General features: G+C 37.5%; 2 protein-coding genes across 6 annotated transcripts in view; one reads left to right on the top strand and one right to left on the bottom strand.

Moving 5' to 3' along the window:
- Positions 1–1,308: 1,308 nt before the first annotated feature.
- Positions 1,309–6,324, bottom strand: ing5a (inhibitor of growth family, member 5a). The gene is made up of 8 exons (XM_084116773.1): positions 6,174–6,324; positions 5,646–5,717; positions 5,325–5,491; positions 4,031–4,142; positions 3,840–3,942; positions 3,257–3,392; positions 3,095–3,156; positions 1,309–3,002 (listed from the first exon to the last, which is right to left on the bottom strand). The coding sequence occupies exons 1-8, from the start codon at positions 6,208–6,210 to the stop codon at positions 2,963–2,965; spliced, it is 729 nt and encodes a 242-aa protein (XP_083972899.1). The 5' UTR covers positions 6,211–6,324; the 3' UTR covers positions 1,309–2,962.
- A 1,037-nt stretch (positions 6,325–7,361) lies between these two features.
- impact (impact RWD domain protein) overlaps positions 7,362–23,219 on the top strand; it is a 52,915-nt gene continuing 37,057 nt past the window's right edge. Inside the window, exons 1-6 of one of the 5 annotated variants that reach the window (XM_084116772.1) lie at positions 7,362–7,432; positions 7,617–7,677; positions 7,744–7,872; positions 8,240–8,292; positions 8,373–8,429; positions 8,513–8,592. In XM_084116772.1, the coding sequence (XP_083972898.1) occupies positions 7,633–7,677; positions 7,744–7,872; positions 8,240–8,292; positions 8,373–8,429; positions 8,513–8,592 (364 nt within the window). In that variant the 5' untranslated portion in view covers positions 7,362–7,432; positions 7,617–7,632. Of the gene's footprint in view, positions 7,486–7,511; positions 7,678–7,743; positions 7,873–8,239; positions 8,293–8,372; positions 8,436–8,512; positions 8,593–23,219 lie in introns of those variants that run through there. The other 4 variants (XM_084116769.1, XM_084116771.1, XM_084116768.1 and 1 more) reach the window with 4 other exon arrangements.

The raw sequence follows: 23,219 nt of genomic DNA, 5'->3' as shown, positions 1-23,219 counted from the left end.
AATAAAATCAGTGAAATGCAGGATCAGAATGCTATGCAAACCTCCAATAACTAAATATGTTAAATAAAACATTCATTTTTATGCATTTAATCTCACTTTATTGACCAATGTACTTGCTTCTGACCTTCGATGATTCAGTTAAACCATGAGCAAAATGACTATAGATTTCTTTGTTTTTATTGGTAAAATAAGTGTTAAACATTCTTCTCCTGCATCCTATTCTTGTGTTATCTAGAATAACAGCAGCTGAAAGGTTTGTTTGAGTGGCGCCCTCTACTGTACTCTCTCTCTACTGTACTCTATCTCTACTGTACTCTCTCTCTACTGTACTCTCTCTACTATACCTCTACCGTACTCTACCTCTACTGTACTCTACCTCTACTGTACTATCTCTACTGTACACTACCGTACTCTACCTCTACCGTACTCTACCTCTACTGTACTCTACCTCTACTCTACCGTACTCTACCTCTACTGTACACTACCTCCACTGTACACTACCGTACTCTACCTATACTGTACACTACCGTACTCTACCTCTACTGTACTCTATCTCTACTGTACTCTACCTCTACTGTACACTACTGTACTCTACCTCTACTGTACACTACCGTACTCTTCCTCTACTGTACTCTACTGTACTCTATCTCTACTGTACTCTCTCTACTATACCTCCACTGTACTCTACCTCCTCTGTACACTACTGTACTCTATCTCTACTGTACTCTACTCTATCTCTACTGTACACTACTGTATGATCTCTACTGTACTCTATCTCTACTGTACACTACCGTACTCTACCCCTACTGTACTCTATCTCTACTGTACTCTCTATTATACCTCTACTGTACTCTACCTCCACTGTACACTACTGTACTCTACTGTACACTGCTCTATCTCTACCTTTACTGTACACCACTGTACTATATCTCTACTGTACACTACCGTACTCTCTCTACTGTACTATATCTCTACTGTACACAACTGTACTCTACTGTACTCTATCTCTACTGTACACACGTGAATCTGCATTCCCTTCAGCCTGAGGCTTATTATTTCACTTTTGGTGTGAAAGGGTCTTTACATTTGTCCAAAAATATAACTTTTTTGTTATAAAAAACCAAGCCCACCCCAGGTGAAAAAAAAAGAAGTAACGCAACGTATTACTTTTCTAAAAAGTAATTAAGTAACGCAATTAGTTACTTTTTAAGGGAGTAACGCAATATTGTAATGCATTACTTTCCCCAACACTGATAATGATACCAAAACATCACAACACTTGACATACATTTTAAACGACAAGACGACTTTTAATGGTAAATATTTATTTGTTTTTACGAAAAGCTGTACGGAACATATATCCAGGGAAAGTTAAACATGAAAAAATAAAACGCTACTTGATTGTCACACTTTCAACCCTGTGGATTCTTTACCCACTACTGATGACACGATATAAAGACGTACAGGTACGTGTGTTCAATAAGGTAGTCTCACGTCAATATGATAGAAGTAATATTTCATGTTTTATATTTGGATCACATATAGAATCGTAAAATAACACAAGAGCAGCGTTAACACCGCTTAATCTCACTTTGGTAGATCCTCTTGACATTTTGTTTGCGCATTAAAAACGGCTTTGAATCGGAAAGCGACAAGCCACAAGTGCCGAGTCCCGTCGATTAAAAAGTGCATCAAAGCTGCTGGAGAAAAGACGGCAGATACTGCCAAAATCACACGTTTAAAACATTCAACAACGAGACGTCGCACGTGTACTGTCGCTTTGAAATGCAGTAGTTAATCGCTTTAAGTTCGGCAAAAGATTCTCGGAAATAAAGCGAAGAATGAAGCGGAACTTGATTGTCCAACTCGAGCGGAAAAGCCTCAAATGACGGCAGTTATACCTTGAGATTTTGGGTTATTATCTGCAACTGCACGATTAGGAACGATTAAATACGAAATCTTGTCTCCGCTACAGAATAATAAATAAAAAAAAGTTAATTGCAAGTTTATATCACACAATTGCGAGAAAAAAAAGTAAAAAATGTGGGATAAAAATGTCGCAATTACCTTTTTTTTATTTTTATTATGCAGCGGAGACAAGCTTTCAATTTTAATCGTTCCTAATCGCGCAAAGGTTTATATCTCGCAATTGCAAGAAAAAGTCATAATTGCGAGAAAAAAAGTCATAATTGCGAGAAAAAAAGTCAAAATTGCGAGAAAAAAAGTCAGAATCGCGAGTTTATATCTCACAATTCTGTCTTTATTTCTTGCAAATTGCGAGTTTATACACCGCAATTCTGACTTTATTTCTTGCAATTGCAAGTTTATATCTCACAATTCAGACTTTTTCTTGTAATTGCGAGTTTATACATCCCAATTCTGACATTATATCTCGCAATTATCTTTTAAATGGTTTTATTCCATGGCGGAAACAAGCTTCTATAATTAAACACTTTACTTGCACTTCAAAGTTCTCTCTAACAACAGAGAGAGTTTCAAAGCAAATCGGTAGTTTCAGGAAAAGTAGTCGTACTGGACTTTAAGTGCAAGAGCGGGAAATACAATCGTGCGTTGGCTGCCGAATCCAGCGTCTTAAAAGTGAAATCGTGCCGAACGACTTGTTGCCGCGCTAAAAACATTTCATGAGCAAAGCACAAGAGTTTGGATGCTTGAAGCTTCATAAAAATAATCAGTAAGTAAAGAGAGGAAAATATATAGATAGCCTATATCATATATAATATATCCGAAATTGCCTAAAAAGACAATTTGACAACACAGAATGAAACTCAAACAAATGGAAACATTTCAAGTACTTTGAAAAATAAAAACTTTGTTTTTTCTCGTGACCCTCATATATTTCATCATGGCCATATAAAGGAGTATATATTATCCTATTTTACCACTTAGACAAAATACATATATATGCATATGTATATTCATATAGAAATGTAATCTCAACATCTCATTTTTTCTTTCGATCCTGGGTGCATCGTGGACAGAACCTGGAAGAAAGAAAAGAAAAGCTGTTTGGTGATCATCAAAAACAAAGATATGGACGGTTCCTCATTGAGCAACTCCGAACAGACCGACGTACCATTTCCCTTTGGGTTTTGTTGTCAGATCAACACAGGCGAAGTGAAACCACTCGATGGGACACTGTGAAGAAAAGCATTTTTGTTTGTTTGTTAAAGAAATACATGAGGAAAGGCACAAAAAACAACAGTTTAAAGTGAATGGACGTGACATCCGCTCGTACATCCATGTTGTCGCATCCGATCATTTCTCCGTACGACACTTGGTGACACAGGCAGTACGTGGGTTCGTTGGGATCCACAGGCATGTCTAAGACGTCTGATGGGTGAACTGGTAAGACGGATTCAGAGAACTCAGGGCTGCGGAAAACAAAGTGGAAATAGTCAAACATTACGTGGAAAATTGGAATATTGCATTAAAATCTGCGAATAAAGCAGCGTTTCCATCCCATGTGGTCGAGGGAACAAAATCATTCTGATGACAGACTTTGACTCAACCAACATTTGAGATGCTGCGATGTGATTGGTCCGCTGGTTACTCCAGTTATCCAATCACAGCCTCTGCTGAGGCAAAGACATGTGAGGTTTATGTTGTGAGTCTTGGGATTTATTCAGTGTTTCCAATTGAGCGCATGCGTTTTTTTAAGCGCATTTTTAGAATTTATGTGCATCTTGGATTTTAATCCAGCGTTGTTTTATGAGGTATCCCAAAATTTGCATAAAAATGGATGGAAACAAAGCTGATGCTGCTTCCTACTCGTATGATTGCCATTTTTGGGCGAAGCATTTCCTAAAGTTGACTCTTACCCGTTTTTCATTTTCTTTTTCCGTGGCGAGTCGTCGTCTGAAGATTTCCGTCCTCTTCCTTTCGGTCGTCGTTTTTCCTTCAGGCTTCCTCTGCCACTCACCTCTACAGAGGACAACACTTCATATATATTTGATCATGTACAGTATGACACGCGATGTATTTGTCCAAAACGAGCCACGTTGTGTCTTACTCTTGGGCGTTCTGTTGTCTGGACTTTCGTAGCCGCTGACGTCCAACTTCTCCTTCAGCTCGTTCTCGAAGCGAGCGAGGTCAGCATCCAGCCTTCGGATGTGTTTGTCCACCTAGTGAGAACAAGCTCGGGGTTATTTTTAATAATAATACCAAAAAAATTCATGTTAAAAAAATGATACTTAAAAAAGAAACAAAACAATATGTTAACTATTCAAAACAACAGCGCAGTGATTGACTGGACAGGGTTATTATCGTTAACTAAAACTATTAAAACATTTCTGTTCATTTAAATAAAGCTGAAAAAAGTCAAATGTAAATATTAGTTGAAAAACTTATAGTAAATGATAATTTGAAATGATGCCTTGGCAATAAACTGAAATAAGTTGAACTGCTTGGATCTAAAACTGAAATAAAAATAAATTAAACCTAAATAGCAATATAAAAAAATAAATGCAATGACAAAAGCACATAAGGAAATTACTCAAAATTATCCAAATAAAATTCTAAATATGATTAAAGTATAATAAAACAACCTTATTACACACACCCTCTGGTGCTTTTCTGAAACTAGATTTCATTTTTTTAAGATATCAAACTCAAATTTGGAACACGACTTGTTCAGATTTATGGCTTTGATTTTCTCACAGTTTTAGAGAAAAATGTGTTTTGGAAAATATGTATTTCACATAAGAATTGAAAACTGTTTTTAGTGCATTTTTCATAACAATAAATGTAAAATTGTATAACTTATTTCAAGTTCACTTTTTTTTACACTAAAGCCAAGTGTCGTCTTTAAAAAGAGACCAAACTTCAGTCTGTTGCTCCAAAGCATTCAAGATTTATGAGTTTGAGTCTATGCTCAAAAAGTGAATAAATGGATTATAACTATTGCATAAATATAATTTAGCAACATAAAATCCCCTAAAAATACAAAATATGAAATAAAAAAACATTATCAAACTAAATTATAGTACATTCATTTAATTGAAATAAAAAACAAAACAAAATCAGGCCATTTTTGACCGTCATGGGAAGATAAACGCAATTTTTTTTAAATAAACATGTTTGAGGTTCCCACACTGTAAAATTAATTTCAACTTTTAAATCATATTGCGTTTGCAAATTGCGAAATCTCCTCAATAATTAAATTAAAATACAGAAAATTATATTTACTATAAAAACAAACTTCCATCTTTTCTGACAAACTGAGAATAGAAATATCCATGTAAATCACACATTTGAAATTCCCATATTTCCAGGTTTCCACCCGGTCTGGGATCGCCGGCACTGACCATCTCGTACGTCTGCATGGCGAGCTGCACTTTGTCGTCGCTGTATTCTTTACATTTGCTGAATCCGTTCTGAATCTTTTGCAGGTGCTCCACTCTCTGATCGGGGGCCAGGTTTCGGACGTTAGTGATGTATTCTTCTGCGAGCTTATCGATTTCGCATTTCTTTTCTGCAAAAGAAGGGGGGGGACCAAAAACACATCCATCAATTTCATCCATTTTCATGACACTTCTCCGGGACTGGGTCACGATACTGAACGCCCTATAATACCCAAAGGTGCTCCCTAGGTAGACGGCACAGTATGATTTAAGATGTCATCTCACCCTCCGCTCTGTTGTCCAGTTCCCGCATAAGTGTGAAGTTTCTCTGGAGCTCACAGGGCAGGTTTTCAATGCCTAGAGTCATAAAAATATCTCAAGTTAAAAAAAAAGTACTGTTTACATACAAGAGGAACGTTCTAGACCACCATCTTCTATTTATCTAGACAGATACCTGAGCACAAATACATATACACACATAAAATCTCACATAACATGACTTTGTTGACTTAGCATGTTGTTAGCATGCTGGCTAACTACTTTCTGTAATGCATTTACAACTTGTTTTGGTTTCACAATAGATGTATATAAAACCACTTAAACAACAAAATAAACGAATCACGTAGATTTACGCAGTGTTGTACAGTAGAAAATAAGCTAATCAACCTGTTGGCTGACTAGCTGAAGCTCGCTAATGCTAATCTGACATTAGCCATCAAAACATCCTCAAACTGGACCTCTTAAAACACCTTAATCCCGCGTAAAAAAAACCGTTAAATCCGCTGTATTTGTTCGGAAGTGAATTATACTCACTATCGAGATAATGTTCGAGATAAATTGCTGTCGCCATGGTGACGATCTTCACTCGTTTCCAGTATGTTTTTCTCCTCCGCCAGCCCGCGTGAGGTGGAACAACATTGGCATGTCATGAATAATTAATGAGGCAGTTCTCTGCTACTGGCTGACGGGCTACGTTTTTGAATGCCGTGGTTTGATTGGTTGGCGATGGGGCTTGGCTCATTAGTGCTCTTTCAACGTCACTCCATCTAGATCTTTTTTCCCTTTTTACTCCATCTAATTCTAGAAACAGACTGGCAGATAAAATAACAATATAACAGATAACAATAAAAACATTATTATAATTAATTGTAATAACATTCAATAAAAAACATACAATAAATATACAATTAATAATCAAATATAGTATTTTTTTTTCTTTTTTACATTTTAATGATTTAGAATCAATATAATACTATCCAATATATAATAACGGAATGGTGATAAAACATTTATATTAGTAATATAAGAGCTTTTAAAGAAATATTATTAATATTATATTTATTCCAAATAATATGGACTTTTTATTCTATCATATTAATAAACGAACACAAATATATATCAAACGTATATAATATTACTAATCAAATAAATTATTTATTTTTTAGAACTTCAATAATTTAATGTAGCAGTGAAATATTATATTTAATATATAAAGTTAATCTATATTGACATTAATAATAAAAAAATGTAAAATAAAAATAATAAAAATAAAAAATGTTAATATTTATAAATAATTAGAATACATAACTAAAATAAATATTATTAATATAATACTTATTCCATATAATATGGATCTTTCTATTAATATTCTATCATATTAATAATCAAATACAATATCAAAAGTATATATAATATTTTATTAAATTATTTATTTTTTAGAATATGTCAATAATGTAATGTAGTAGTAAAATATTATATTTAATATATCCATTTAACTTACATTAATATCAGTAATTAAAACATTTAAAACAAAAGTAATTAAAATAAAAAAACAATAACTTGAATACTAATATTTCATATTTCACATTTCAATATTGAATACAACGTAATATTTATTCATTATAATATGAACCTTTTATTCTGTATGTCTCACATCCAAATACGTAAACACATATGAACAATAACACATTATGCAAACATACAATAATTATCAGATGCCCACGTGACCCCATGCTCTAACCCGGAAGCACTGTGCGTGTGTTGTTTTGAGACTTTTCCCTCTTCAAGACCACGTGCGTTTTATCTGTCACTTTGAATATATAAATGTACTTCTCACTGTCTCACGGTACATTATATTCATATACATATTAATAAGGCGTATACATATTAACAAGTCCGACTTTAACAGTGAAATCTGTGCGCAACAGGAACTTTTCCTCAGCAGTCATGTGTTGATTTATTTATTTATTTTTTTAGTCATGTGTTGAACTCGATGGACTCATCAGAAGAGAGTAGTGATGCTGACCTGCAGTCTCAGGTATATATGCCTCTGTTACTCTGTCTTATGATGATGAGCTGAGCTGAGCTGATGTTTATCACACAGATAGAGGAGATTGAGGCGCTTTCCTCCATCTATGGGGAAGAATGGTGTGTGATTGATGAAGCTTCGAGAGTTTTCTGCATCAGAATATCAGATGACACCCAGAAGCCCACATGGACGGTCTGTTTACAGGTATACGAAACATAGATCGAACTTATGAATATGCAAAACGCGCTCATGAATATTAAATAGGGCTGTGCAGCGATCAGTCGCATTCAAAATAAAAGTGTGTTTACATAATAAATGTGTGTGTACTGTGTATAATTATTTTGTATATATAAACACACACACATGCATGTATATATTTAAGAAAATGTGTTATTTATATATAAAATAAATATACAATATATACATGCAAATATGTGTGTGTGTATTTATATACACAAAATAATTATACACAGTACACACACATATATCATGTAAACACAAACTTTTATTTTGGATGCGATTAATCGTTGCCCAGCACTAATATTAAATGCATGTTCATTTTTGTTTGAAGATCATACTTCCTCCAGATTATCCGAGCTCAGCGCCTCCAATATATCAGATCAAGTATGTATATTGCTTTCAGTGCAGATAATAAAGAAATGTGAAGTAAATGTGCAGTGATTGGTGTGTGTTTCTCCTGACAGCGCGGCCTGGCTCCGGGGACCCGACAGAAGGACCCTGTCCAACAGTTTAGAGGAGCTGTATGTGTGAGTGTGTGTCATTTCACTCGCAGATCAGTGTATCTATGTGGATATGAAATATGAAATGTGATTGTCTTGTTTAGGGAGAATACTGGGGAGAATATTCTGTTCCTCTGGGTGGAGAAAATAAGGGAATTCCTCGCAGAAAAATCACAAAGTGCTGGTAAGATTGGAGAATCTGTCTAGATATTAACTATATATGTGTGTGTGTGTATATATATATATATATATATACTACCTTGAGCATCAAATCATCATATTAGAGTGATTTCTGAAGGATCATGTGACACTGAAGACTGGAGTAATGATGCTGAACATTCAGCTTTTAAAATTGTGATAATATTTCACAATTTTTACTGTTTGTTTTGTATTTTTAATAAAATAAATGCAGCCTTGGTGAGCAGAAGAGACTCTTTCAAAAACATTATATATATATATATATATATATTACCATTCAAAAGTTTGGGTTGGTAAGATTGTTTCTCTTTTGCTTACCATTTATTTGATCAAAAATACAGTAAAAATTGTGAAATATTATTTCAATGTAAATCAGCTGTTCTCTATGTGAATATACAGTAAAGTGTAATTTATTCCTGTGATCAAAGCATCATTACTCCAGTCTTCAGTGTCACATGATCCTTCAAAAATCACTCTAATATGATGATTCGCTGCTCAAGAAACATTTATGATTATTATCAGTGTTGAAAACGGTCGTGCTGCTTCATGTGATCGTTTTCAGGATTCTTTGATACATAGAGAGTTAAAAATCACAACATTTATTTGAAATCGAAACCCTTTGTAAAATTATAAATGTCTTTACTGTCACTTTTGATCAAGTAATGCATCCCTGATGAATAAAAGTATTAATGACTTACGCCCTAAGTTTTGCACAAAAAATGTATTTATTACATTTGATTTACTGTGTTTCATAAACTATATTGGTCACACTTTAGATTAGGGTCCAATTCTCACTATTAACTACGACTTTTGCCTCAATTAACTCCTAATTATTGCTTATTAATAGTTAGTAAGGTAGTGGTTAAGTTTAGGATGTAGAATATGATCATGCAGAATAAGACATTAATATGTGCTTTATAAGTACTAATAAACAGCCAATATCATAGTAATATGCATGATAATAAGCAACTATAGTTAATAGTGAGAACTGGACCCTGAACTAAAGTGCTACCATTATATTTAAACATAAACTTTTTGTTAAACAAATAACGTCAATTTGTTGTTTATTGTATTTTTAATAATGATCATTCAGCATCCAGAAGTGTGGGATTGATGTTTGACACATAAACCCTTTTTTACCTAGCTATCAGGTTTATATACATAATTTATGTACACAATTGTCATAATTGTGAGTTGAAGGAGCCTGATGGATTGTTTCATGTCTGTGATCATATGTGGTTTTACACTAGGGGGCAGTAAATGGACACACCAATTGTCTCATCTGAAATGCTTTATGAGGATGTTCAAAATCAGTCTTTATTATGCAAAATTGATGCATATCTAAAGTCTGTACAAATAAGTCTATGTCTTGGGTTAGAAATTAGACAGTTAAGTCAGGAATATACCTGGAGTATTAAACTTACCTGTTGCACATACATCCCAAGCAATTTATCATATACCACAAAAGAAGATATCTTGAAAGATGTTTTTGATTTCGTCCACACAATGAAAGTCAATGGGGTCCAAAGTAACGTTCTACAAAATATCTTCTTTTGTGTTCAGCAGAAGAACGTCATAAAAGTTTGGAACGACATGACAAACTATTCGTCAATTTTCCTCTACGCTCTTAATTTTTAACATGGTATGTGAATGCATTTGGCAGGGAACGTGATTGGTTCTTAAACCAAGTGTTGATTTAGTCTTTTTCCGAACAGTACAAGCCGTTCTCCCATTAAAGTCACAGACTGAGAGTGTTTCAGCTTTTGGATTTCGTCTCGGTACCCGCCGCTTTCTCTCGACTAATTGCCCGTTGTGTTGAAGCCCCACTTGGGTTTTGTTGTGTTTGTCCTGGGCTTTTTGTTTTGAGCTGATGCCTCACTGGGAAAAAAACACAATAATTTGTGTATAAAGCGAACTCTGGAATGGGGGGAATTAGAGTCAGGAAGGGTTTCATGCTGTCCTTTATTCCCTCCGGCTTTTAAGGAACACAGCGTTCCACCGGCAGACGGAAATTACACATGACCATTTTTGTTCCCAGAAAAAAAGCCTCGTCGACGTCGAGGAATCAAGCAAACATTCAGGTCTGTTGTTTCATCCGCCCTTTGAGAAGAATAGCAGGCACACTGCGTTCTCTGCGGAAATATACAGAAAGAGGCACGATTGAAACAGGTGCACAAGGCCTGCCGGTAATCAGGTACACGGCCTGTCATTAACCTAGACGTAATAGACCCTTCAGCTTGAGGAAAGATGCCTCTTTTGATTGTTCAAAGCTGGAAGAAGCATCTCAATGCTCAAAAACTCGGCATACACTGCAAAAAATGCTTTTCTTACTTAGTATTTTTGTCTTGTTTCCAGTCCAAATATCTAAAACTTCTTAAATCAGGATGCATTTACTAGATGAGTAAAATGACATAAGATATTATGTCCTGTTTTCCAGGGGAATTAATCTAAATTAAGTGAGTTGATGCTTAAAACAAGCGAAATTATCTGCCAATGGGGTCAGAAAAATAACGTTAATTCAAACAGAAACAACATTATTTTTCTGACCCCATTGGCAGATAATTTTGCTTGTTTTAAGCAAAAACTCACTTAATTTTTATTTATTTCCCCAGAAAACAAGACTTAATATCTTATGTCATTTTACTCATCTAGTAAATGCATCTTGATTTAAGAGTTTTTAGATATTTGGACTGGAAACAAGACAAAAATACTAAGTAAGAAAAGCATTTTCTGCAGTGTAATCGCGCTGTAAATGCTGGCGGAGTCGAGAGGATTGTGGTGTGTAGTTGCTGTGCGTGGGAAAAAAGACAGGATTAAAAAAAATATTCACACATTTATTCATTTAGCTGGCGCTTTTATCGAGAGTGGCTTCCAAATTGGAACATCCCAAGCCATTTATCATATATATATATATACAGTACCAGTCAAAAGTTTGGAAACATTACTATTTTTAATGTTTTTGAAAGAAGTCTCTTATGCTCATCAAGCCTGCAGTTAAAAGAAACAAAAAAAAAAAAAAAAGTAATATTATGAAATATTATTACAATTTAAAATAATGGTTATCTTTTTTAATATACTTTAAAATGTAATTTATTTTTGTGATGCAAAGCTGAATTTTCATCAGCAAGTACTCCAGTCTTTGGTGTCTTATGATCCTTCAGAAAAATTTCTAATATGATGATTTATGATCAATGTTGGAAACAGTTGTGCTGTTTAATATTTTTTTTATAACCTGAGATACTTTTTTCAGGATTATTTGATGAATAAAAAGTTAAAAAGAACTGTATTTATTTAGAATAGAAATCTTTTGTAACAATATACACTACCGTTCAAAAGTTTGGGAACAATAACTATTTTTTTTAAAAGAAATTAGTACTTTAATTCAACAAGGATGCGTTAAATTGATAAAAGGTGATGGTAACGATTTATATTGTTAGAAATGTTTTTATTTTGAATAAATGCTGTTTTTATGAATAAATGCTGTTAACGTTTTACTCATCAATGAATCCTGAAAAAAGTATTCCATAAAAATATATTAAACAGCACAACTGTTTCCATCATTGATCATAAATCATCATATTAGAATGATTTCTGAAGGATCATAAGACACCAAAGACTGGAGTACTTGCTGATGAAAATTCAGCTTTGCATCACAAAAATAAATTACATTTTAAAGTATATTAAAAAAGAGAACCATTATTTTAAATTGTAATAATATTTCATAATATTACTGTTTTTTTTGTTTGTTTGTTTTTTTAACTGCAGGCTTGATGAGCATAAGAGACTTCTTTCAAAAACATTAAAAATAGTAATGTTTCCAAACTTTTGACTGGTACTGTATATATATATCACAAAGGAAGATATATATATATTTTTTTATTTCATCCATACAATGAAAGTCAATGGGGTCCAAAGTCGTTCGTTCTTCTTTTGTGTTCCGCAGAAGAACGTTATACTGGTTTTGGAGCGACGTTGATTTATTTTGCTGATGCTTTTATCAAAAGCAGCTTCAAAATAGGAACATCCCAAGCAATTTATCTTGAAAAATGTGTTTATTTCGTCAATACAATGAAAGTCAATGGGGTCCAAAAATTGCTCTGTTCCCAGCGTTCTACAAGATATCTTCGAACGTCATACAGGTTTGTTAAACCAATGTTAAACTGATGTGGTTGTGGGTAACACCTGTTTACTGACGTCACGATGGAAAAACCCTGGATATACCGAGTGACGCTTGACAGGACCTCCACACCTAATAATAATAATAATAATAATATCCACGAGTCCGATCTCTATCCTCTCTGGACTACTAGTTCCTGCGCTTTCCGGCATATTGAAATCTTGCGAATCGTCGCATGCTGGTGAAATGTTGGGATGCTTTTCACATGAGTAGCTCATTCTCAGAGTCATTTCTCCTGGTTATCCGCCTCTAATCTCTCTTGCCTTTGAACATAATGTTTGCAAAATTATTGCACGCCGGATATTGGATCCATGCCTTTGATCTAGCGTCTGGATAAAGTCGAATTGTCTGGATAAAATGAGCTGTCGCAGGCAGAGGTAGATGTGTTTTTAAGAGCGCTCCTTCTCTCTCGCCGTCACAGATCTAATCGTAATCGATGAAAAGACTCGCGCTGCCTTGACAGAACCTGTTAATCTTTTCCTCTAAAAGGCCCCGTGAGGTCAGTGCCAAGTCCAGCATTGACCCTGATGGGTTTTGACACTCGACTCTTTTCAGAAGGTGGGGAAAATCTTATTTTGAAACCTTCCTAAAAGGAAGGAATTTGCCGTTTTTGGCACTTAAAGTGTCCCTATTACCTGATATCACACGGCGTCCTCTCGTCTCCATGATAGCCCTCGGCTCTGTAAAGACTCTGGTTGTGCTGGTTTATTTCTGGCTCAATCAAAAATTGTGTAGGCGGTGTCGGCCTGTCAATCATTTTTGCATGTTGAGGATTGGCTGTCGTGTTCTGGAAAGAGGATAGTCCAAAAAGTCGGCAAGTGGAGAATTTTTCCTGTGTTTCTCAGTGCAAACCAAGGTTAGAAATGAACACCCACCAAATGCGTGTAAAAATCAACTGTGGTGTGTAACGCTGTCAAATCACGAGCCAATTTGGCGTGTTATTATGTTTACTCACTTCATGGGGAAGTTCGTGTTAGACAAATCTGTGCAGATTTAGTGCAAATACTTGTAAATCATCATGATATATTACAGCGTATTGCACAGAATCTGCTCATATCTGGCTTACTTGAACACACACGTCACTACACAACAAATAACAGCGCTTGTTCATTTGCACTGAAGCAATAGCGAAGATTAAAAAGCATTTGGTGAACAGAAAAGACATTGATATTTATCCACATCCTACATTTTTCTGATGTTCTTTGTCCTGTATTGATCTGTCCACCTAAAACACATTTTTTTATGAAAAGCATGAGGATGAAAGAGGAAGAGAAGATGCTAGATGACAGGATTTTGTTTGAATAAGAAGTTAATGTTGGCTATGAAATCTAAATATATATATGTGTATATATATATATATATATATATATATATATATATATATATAGGAAAAAAAGGCATAAACCAGATTATGTCACAGCTTATTTGACATATAAGAATATGACATAACAATATATATATACATATATATATATATATATATATATATATATACATAATAATTATTATTATTATTATTTTTAGTCCTGAATGGCCTGTAACTTAAAAATGTAGGAGCCAAATTGGCCGGTGAGTGAAAAAGTTAATTTATAACTGACCTATCGGTAAGCCCCTCCCCTCGAACGCAGATGAGCCAATGGCAGTCGAGTATCATCTTTAGGTTTCGGCGCCATAGAGAAACGCTCTCATCGTTTTGATGTTGTTTATGCTGCAAAACTTGGTAAAACGACGTGTAACACTGATTCCAGGTGTCCTGAGAGCATGAGCAATGGAATTTATTTTATTCCATTTCCCAAACCCAGAGAAGACAGAGCAAAATGTCTGCTTTGGATTAAGCTGTGTATTAATCCAATGATGTGAGACAGTAATCTGGTTCCCTAAGGATTCGACCCCAATCCCAATGAAGACGAAAACGTTCAGTTTCTGGTCTCTCATTAAGTTACAATTAAAGTTAGTGAGTCCATGCTAACGTACAAACCTAAATAGCTAACTGTTCTCACGTCATGTACAGTGTAGGTAAAAAAAAAAAAACACATTAACGAAGGTCTTCACTTCAGTGCCTCTTCATATTAAACTGGTTAAATGTACATTTATTTAATCTTACCCTCATCCAAATTAACTTTGTTACCCACTATATTTATTTTAAAATATTTTATATATCCCTCCATGGCAAATGTAAGTCCCACATGAATGCTCCTCGACGAGAGGTGGTCCTTCTGTGTCCAAAATTGATCAAAAACATCTTGGGACGAGGTTTTCACACCGACAGCTGTCATTGTAAGACAGTTAGCAACTAACTCTGTTTGTTTGTCCGAGTTAGCAACAGTAACTAAGGGGGGGCGGGGCTTACCCATAATCCCATAATCAGCCCATAATTGCAAAGTTTAAGTCTTTGATTTGTAGTTCTGTCTCCCAGTAACATGCTTCGATAGAAATTACCCATCGATTATATCTACAAATAACGTCAATTGGTTATCAATTTTAATTAGTACTTGTTCCATACAGTGTGTAATTTACACCGCCAGACCATAGTCCACTTCCAAACGCGGCCGTATAAATCCTTTAAAAGCTATTGTGTTTGAAGGACAGCTCTCCCACGCCTTTTGCTGAATGTGATAATTGCGATTTGAATTATGTATGTATGTCAACGGTTTTAATATGCAAATGCATTTCCATGAATGGCGCGCTTGAGAGGGAAATGGATCTCCAACTGAATGCAGGGGGAAAAAAAATGGAAATGGGCGCGTGACTAGCCGTCCTGTTCATTAGCCAAGTCCCATTAATTATTTTAAGTCTCGCACGAGTCTTTCGTAAGGTGCCACACTCCATAAACTCAGATGTGGCTCGAGAAGGACACTCAATTACGGGCGTGTGGGTTGGGGAACGTATCCGACCGCGCTTCATTGCAAGCTTTTAATAGAAACTAAATTACAGACTGAAGTTCGATTGATCAGTCTTTCTAAGCTGTACTGTCAACTGTTCAAGGTGACAGAATTAAAGGACGGTAATCAGGACATAATCACAGTGATAGCGGGCTTAAATAGACCTTCTGATTTGACCTTCACCCATCTGTAGCCGTTCTGTACGTCGAGTCTTGACACCATATCAGGACACCTTCACCTGCTGGCAGAATCAATCTGGAGGTGCGGTGCAGACGGTAATCCACTGCATGAGCGGCCATGAGAAACCATCAGCACTGAAATCTGTGTCCTCAGGCAGAATGATGGAGGTTTGCTGGACTAAACACACTTTTTTCCTTGCAATTTGATTGTTTTGGTTTAAAGTCCCCCTTTAGTCAATAATTTTATCCTTTTATCCATGCAAAATTTGCATATAAATGTGTCTTTGCAGTGTGTGGACACAACCACCATACAATTAAAAAAATCCATAATGTCATAATGCTCATATTCCGCCCACCCCCGCTGACGGATTGTCCCGTATTGCATATTCCCGCCAAGGCATCACTTTACGTGTCTTGTGTCGACACGCCTCATGGAAAAGCAGTTGCTCATTATCATTTAAAGAGACATGCACCTCATTATCATTTAAAGAGACATGCACCGCATTAGATGGCGCCGCGGATGGCTGCCTCGGTGTGGAGCTCTCCAGTCATTGTGTTGTTTTTGTTCGTTTGTTCTGCGTTTAGTCATTCTTTTCCTATCAGTTTCACCAAAGACGAACTTCTGGACATTAGGAAACACACACCAGACAAGTTTTTTACAGATTTTGATAACTCAGACGTTTTACTGGACATTCTCGTTGGAGGGGCAGCGGTGTTGTTCAAACGCGCGGTCAGACGCAAACGCGGGAAGCGCGCGGGCGCGCTGGTTAAACTCCGCGAGCGCGGCCTCCGCACTGCACTACCCAGTATTCATCTTGCGAATCTCCGATCTCTTCCTAACAAAATGGACGAACTTCTTCTCCTCACCCGCACTATCAAGGATTTTTTAAACTCCGCTGCTCTGTGCTTCACTGAAACCTGGCTGAGTGAAGCCATACCGGACAACGCACTACATCTGCCGGGCTTCCAGCTGTTCCGAGCGGATCGCATCGCGGAACTAACGGGGAAAACGAGAGGTGGTGGATTGTGTTTCTTCATTAACGAAAGTTGGTGTTCAGATGTAACAACACTGAAGAAGATGTGCTCTCCTAATTTAGAGGCGCATTTCATAAACTGTAAACCTTTCTACTCGCCGCGGGAGTTTTCCTCATTCATTCTCGCGAATGTTTACATTCCTCCAGACGCGTGTGTGAGCGCAGCGCTACAACAGCTGGCTGAACATATAGCTGAAATGGAACAAAGGTACCCAGACTCTCTTTTAATCATTCTTGGGGATTTTAACAAAGCAAATCTCTCCCGTGAACTGCCAAAATACAGACAGCATGTTACATGTCCTACCAGAGACAGTAATATATTGGACCACTGTTACACCACGATAAAGAATGCGTATCACTCCGTCCCACGGGCAGCTTTGGGGCTCTCTGATCACTGTTTGGTTCATCTTATACCGACCTACAGGCAGAAACTGAAATCAGCTAAACCTGTAATAAGGACTGTAAAAAGATGGACCAATGAAGCAGAGCAGGATCTACAGGCCTGCTTCGATTGCACTGATTGGACTGTTTTTGAAGCTGCAGCCACCGATCTGGATGAGCTCACAGATACTGTAACATCATATATCAGTTTCTGTGAGGATACATGCATTCCTACCAGGACATTCTTATCATTCACTAATGATAAACCATGGTTTACTGGGAAACTCAAACAGCTTCGTCATGCCAAAGAAGATGCTTACAGAAGTGGGGATAAAATCTTGTATAACCAGGCCAGAAACAGACTGACAAAGGAGATCAGAGTTGCTAAAAAAAGCTACTCTGAAAAGCTGAAAAACCAGTTTTCAGCCAACGACCCCGCATCAGTCTGGAGAGGCCTGAGGAACATCACCAACTACAAATCACCATCCCCCCCATCTGTGGAGAATCAACAACTGGCTGACACTCTCAATGCATTCTATTGCAGGTTTGAGAAGCCCAGACTCACACCTCACACCCGCTCTGATGTGCACTTCACACATCCACCATCACCTCCTGCAACCCCTCTCCTCCCCCCTTCTGCCATCCAACCTGAGCTTAAGGTCTGCGTGGAGGACGTGAGCAGAGTCTTCAAAAAACAGAAGACTAGGAAAGCTTCAGGCCCAGACGGCATCTCATCTGCTTGTCTAAAAGCCTGTGCTGACCAACTGGCCCCAGTCTTCACGCAGATCTTCAACAGATCATTGGAGCAGTGTGAAGTTCCCTGCTGCTTCAAACGCTCCACTATCATCCCGGTTCCCAAAAAAAACTAAAATCACTGGACTTAATGACTACAGACCTGTCGCTCTCACGTCTGTGGTCATGAAGTCGTTTGAAAGACTGGTGTTGGCCTATCTGAAGGACATCACTGGACCCCTGCTGGATCCCTTTCAGTTTGCTTACAGAGCAAACAGGTCTGTGGATGATGCAGTCAACATGGGACTGCACTATATCCTGCAACATCTTGACAGACCTGGGACTTATGCACGGATCTTATTCGTGGACTTCAGTTCGGCCTTCAATACCATCATCCCTGATCTTCTCACAGCCAAACTGACTCAGCTCTCCATGCCATCCTCAATCTGTCAGTGGATCTCCAGCTTCCTGACGGACCGGCAGCAGCTAGTGAGACTGGGGAAACTCACATCCAGGACCCTCACCATCAGCACTGGCGCCCCCCAAGGGTGCGTTCTCTCCCCACTGCTCTTCTCCCTTTACACTAATGACTGCACTTCTAAAGACCCCTCTGTCAAGCTCCTGAAATTTGCAGACGACACCACTGTCATCGGTCTCATCCAAAATGGTGACGAGTCTGCTTACAGACTGGGGGTTGAACAGCTGGCTGTCTGGTGCAGTTATAACAACCTTGAGCTGAACACACTCAAAACAGTGGAGATGATTGTGGACTTAAGGAGAAACACCCCAGCACTCCCCCCTCTCACCATCATGAACAGCACTGTGGAAGCAGTGGAGTCATTCAGGTTCCTGGGCTCTACCATCTCTCAGGACCTGAAGTGGGCAAATCACATTGACTCCATTGTGAAAAAGGCCCAGCAGAGACTGTACTTCCTTCGCCAGCTGAAGAAGTTCAATCTGCCACAGGAGCTGCTGATCCAGTTCTACTCAGCCACCATTGAGTCTGTTTTAAGCACTTCCATCACTGTCTGGTTTGGTTCAGCTTCCAAATTGGACATCAGGAGACTACAACGGACAGTCCGGACTGCAGAGAGGATTATTGGTGCCCCCCTGCCAACCCTCCAGGACCTGTACTCTTCCAGAGTGAGGAAGAGAGCAGGTAAAATCATCACAGACTCCACTCACCCTGGACACCACCTGTTTGAACTGTTACCGTCAGGACGGCGACACAGATCACTGGCCACAAGAACATCCAGGCACAGGAACAGTTTCTTTCCACAGGCCATTTCCCTTCTGAACACTTAACATGCCCCCAAGGCATATGCCTGTAAGTGCAATACTCCCACTGTCTAGTGCAATATTCTCTAACTCAGGTGATATTTATATCTATATTATTCATACTACTCAAAATACTGTAAATATGTTTATAATCTGTAACATGCGCTAGACTCCCACTGTCTGGTGCAATATTCTCTAACTCAGGTGATATTTATATTTATATTATTCATACTACTCAAAATACTGTAAATATGTTCATAATCTGTAAATGTTTATTCGGACTAAACCCAACTGTGACCCTACTTTTTTACTTTTATACAATTTTTATTTATTTTTTATATATTTTTATTCTTAGAATTTGTATTACTATGTTTCTTGTTGTATTTGTATTTGTATATGTGCACTGGAAGCTTCAGTACCAAGAAAAATTCCTTGTGGGTGCAAGCACACTTGGCAATAAAGCTCTTTCTGATTCTGATTCTGATTTCTGATTCTGATTATCATTTAAAGAGACATGCACCGCATTATCATTTAAAGAGACATGCACCGCATTATCATTTAAAGAGACATGCACCGCATTATCATTTAAAGAGACATGTGCCGCATTATCATTTAAAGAGACATGCGCCGCATTATCATTTAAAGAGACATGCACCGAAACGGGTCGCTGTGAACAGAGCTGTTTTTGAGGAGGTAAAAAGGGTGTTGTTTTACACAACCATTGAAGAATTTTAACCAAAGTATATTACAAACTTTACATGAACACCCTAAAGAATCATACCAACTTGTGGAAAATGCTCATCCGATGATCCCTTTAAAACTCATCTTCGATCAACGAAATGATGCGTTAGGGGCTTCGATCAACCAAATGATGCGTTAGGGGCTGCGTTTACAGATTTATTAAACTCCTTTGGGGTCAAGCAAAACGTTACCGGACCAACTAATAGCTAAAAACAATAGCTAAAAAGGAGATGGGGGTCCAAAATCCAAAGTGCATTATGGGTGTTGACGTTTTTTTGGCAAAAGGGAACGACACATCTCTTTTTCAAAAGATTTTCTAGTCATGTAACACCAATTTCATACATTGTTTGCAGGTTTTTTTGCATATATTTCAGAAATTGTTTGCATAGACAGACAGTTTTTATTAAGAGCCCATTGTGAATGACCCCTTTAAATTTGAAGAGAAACGTTAAATAAAGGGATGTAATGTTGCTAAATAATGAGATTCTCTCTGTTTATCACACTTATCATTATTTGCTATGCTCCTTTTGATTCTTTATTAGGCTGCCGCAGGGCACAATTTCATGACACTAAGCTTTGTTGTAAGATTCATTGTAAAGGTCAAACTAATTGATCAAAGACTTCACATATTGGCTTAGTTGTTCTCAGGCAGCAAAATCGTTGCCTGATTCGTAGTATGAACAAGTCTTAAAATCCCCCTGTGGTGAAAATCCAGCTTTTAATGTTGTTTATGTGTCTATGTGGTGTTTTTAATCTGCTTTAAGACAAACCATGTGTAAATTCATAAGTCGACGCCATTGCTGAGTATTTTCTCCTTAAAACTGCAGTGAACCAAAGACGGTCTCAAAAACACGCTTTGAAATCGCTGGTGTTTCTGACGTCACAAACAACCTTGTAACCAATCAGATCAACGTGTGATCGTCAACCAGTGGATCTCTGAGCTGAGTGAGTGAGTGGAGGCGGGGCTCATTTGCATATTCATAGAACTACGCATACTAAATGAGGCAAGGGTGTCAAGTTACATTCAAGCTATTTTAAGGCATGAAGAATTTTTTTTTCAAGGAAATAAAATATCCTGTTTTAAAGGATAAAATTATTGACTACAGGGGGACTTTTAAGTGAGGTTAGCTGGTCTTCCACAGTAACCAGCTGACAAGTGCCCAAAAACCCTCTAAAACCATAGAAAACTACGGTTTAAACTGGTCTTTGGAAGGGATTTTATGCAGGAAATCAAGTCCCATGAACTCAAGTTCTGCTGAAACCAGTGTGTGCGGATTTAAAAGGTTTGGCAAAGAACCTGCATTCAGTTTGTTGAGTTAATTGAAAGCAATTGATGCCAGTGACCCTTGTGTTGTTTTACTACATCGGTTGTTAACTCTCAATCTCGAGATCACGACTTCGACAGGTTGCTCGTGCCCTACAGAGAATCAGTCTTTTGAATGATTCATTAGTGTTTTGAAGACACGGACGCCCCTGATTACCTGTTTTGAACATCTGTTTCGTTCCAACTTGATTTCCTTTGTTTTCAAATGAAGGTTTTGGATTCGACGACTCTGCGTGTGTTTCCGAAACCCCCATTGTTTCACGGTGATGTGCTCAGTATGCGTGCAGTCGTTTCTTTTTTGTACTGCGAATATTACATTAGCGATGCTAATTTGTTCCCCCCACACATTTTAGTAAACAAACAGGCCTAAATACACACGGCTCCCGTGCTTGTCGGTGACGTCACTTCGGAAGAAGTAACTTAATCTAATATCAAACTTCAGAGGGAATGTAATTAGCGTCTTCCCTCATCAACGAAATGATTACAGGCCTAATACTTGACGGTGTCATGAAAAGTGCCGCCTCCCTTCATACTCTGCAAACATCAGCTCTGTTTCTACAGTAATTATGTAGATGAGATGCTAGTTACAGCAGGTTGTGCGGTGAAGGCCCCTCAGAGAGATCAAAAGTTGTTTTTTTGTATATATTTCCATTGGGCATGAATATTCACGTCTGACACTGAGATGTGGGGGCGTTGGGGAGAAATGGAAAGCAGTCGAAGGTCGTTAAAGCTTTGGAACCAGTTTAATTTTTAGACAAGCTATAATTAAATCCCAAATTGATTTGGCTCAGTTTTGCTAAACGAAAACGGGGAAGAAAAGCCAAGCGCGCCTCACTGGTTTCAGAGGTATTTTCTGATGAGCTCCCTTACTTGTTGTTTAAATATGGTTAATTCAGTGGTCAACAGGGCATAGGCGGTAATATGCGCTTAAAGGTACAATATGTAAGAATTTTGTAATAAAATATCCAAAAATAACTTGCACAGTGTGATATATTTCCTGCAGTTGTGTACTTACAATATCCCAAAAGTTCCCAAAGATTTTGAATTTCAGAGAAATTCCAATTTTAAATAATGGCTCGTCCCTTGTCAGTGTCGCCTGTCAATGACGTAATATCCGCGTTATCCCTAGTTTCCGCTCAATCTGCCATAGTAACCATGGCGACAGACGTGGACAACTACGTTACGTCTAGCGGCGCGCTCACGCTGTTGTTGTTTCGTTCAAGCAGACTTTGGGACAAAAGGAGAACTAAAACGAGGATCAATATCAGCGTGGCGTTTTCGAGATGCCGAGAGCTAGCGTCCGCGACTAACTTCGACTCGAAAGAGACGCCGCTCTTGCATGTACTTTATTAGACAGGTGAGCAAATGTACATAAAACTAATCAATGTTATATAGCTCAACATGATGAAATGTTAGATTATGATCAGTATGTTATTCTAACGTTGATCTCGCTCACTGCTAGTCTCATACAGACAAACTAACACACAGAATAACATTATAACTTTAACACACTCAAATGCAGTTTAGTGTGATACTGTAGACCGAGTGAAACAGCGCTGCGTTACCTCACAAGTTTCATTCGTCTAATAAACTGGCCTGTGTGAGTAGTAATACAGCACTTGCGTGTAGTTCGGTAGAATGAAATGTCCTTATTCGTTTATATCCGCGGGATTTTCGCCTCTTCTTCCGCGTTTAAAATCATTTGAATGTGTAAATTGGCAAGACAAAACACGTCCAAATTATAAACTTTCACTCTGTGATGGTTAAATTTTACAGTTAATCCGCGAATCACATGCGTGCCGAACTGTGGGGCTTCGTCACGAATCAACTGCGATCTGTTGCACTTTATTCCTAACATTTCCATGTTTTTCAAGATTTCCACAGT

The sequence above is a fragment of the Abramis brama genome (assembly GCF_963993115.1).
Source record: "Abramis brama genome assembly, chromosome: 6".
In the NCBI taxonomy this organism is placed as follows: Eukaryota; Metazoa; Chordata; class Actinopteri; order Cypriniformes; family Leuciscidae; genus Abramis; species Abramis brama.
The sequence above is the reverse complement of the archived record's forward strand: the minus strand, read 5'-3'. Positions and strand labels throughout refer to the sequence as shown.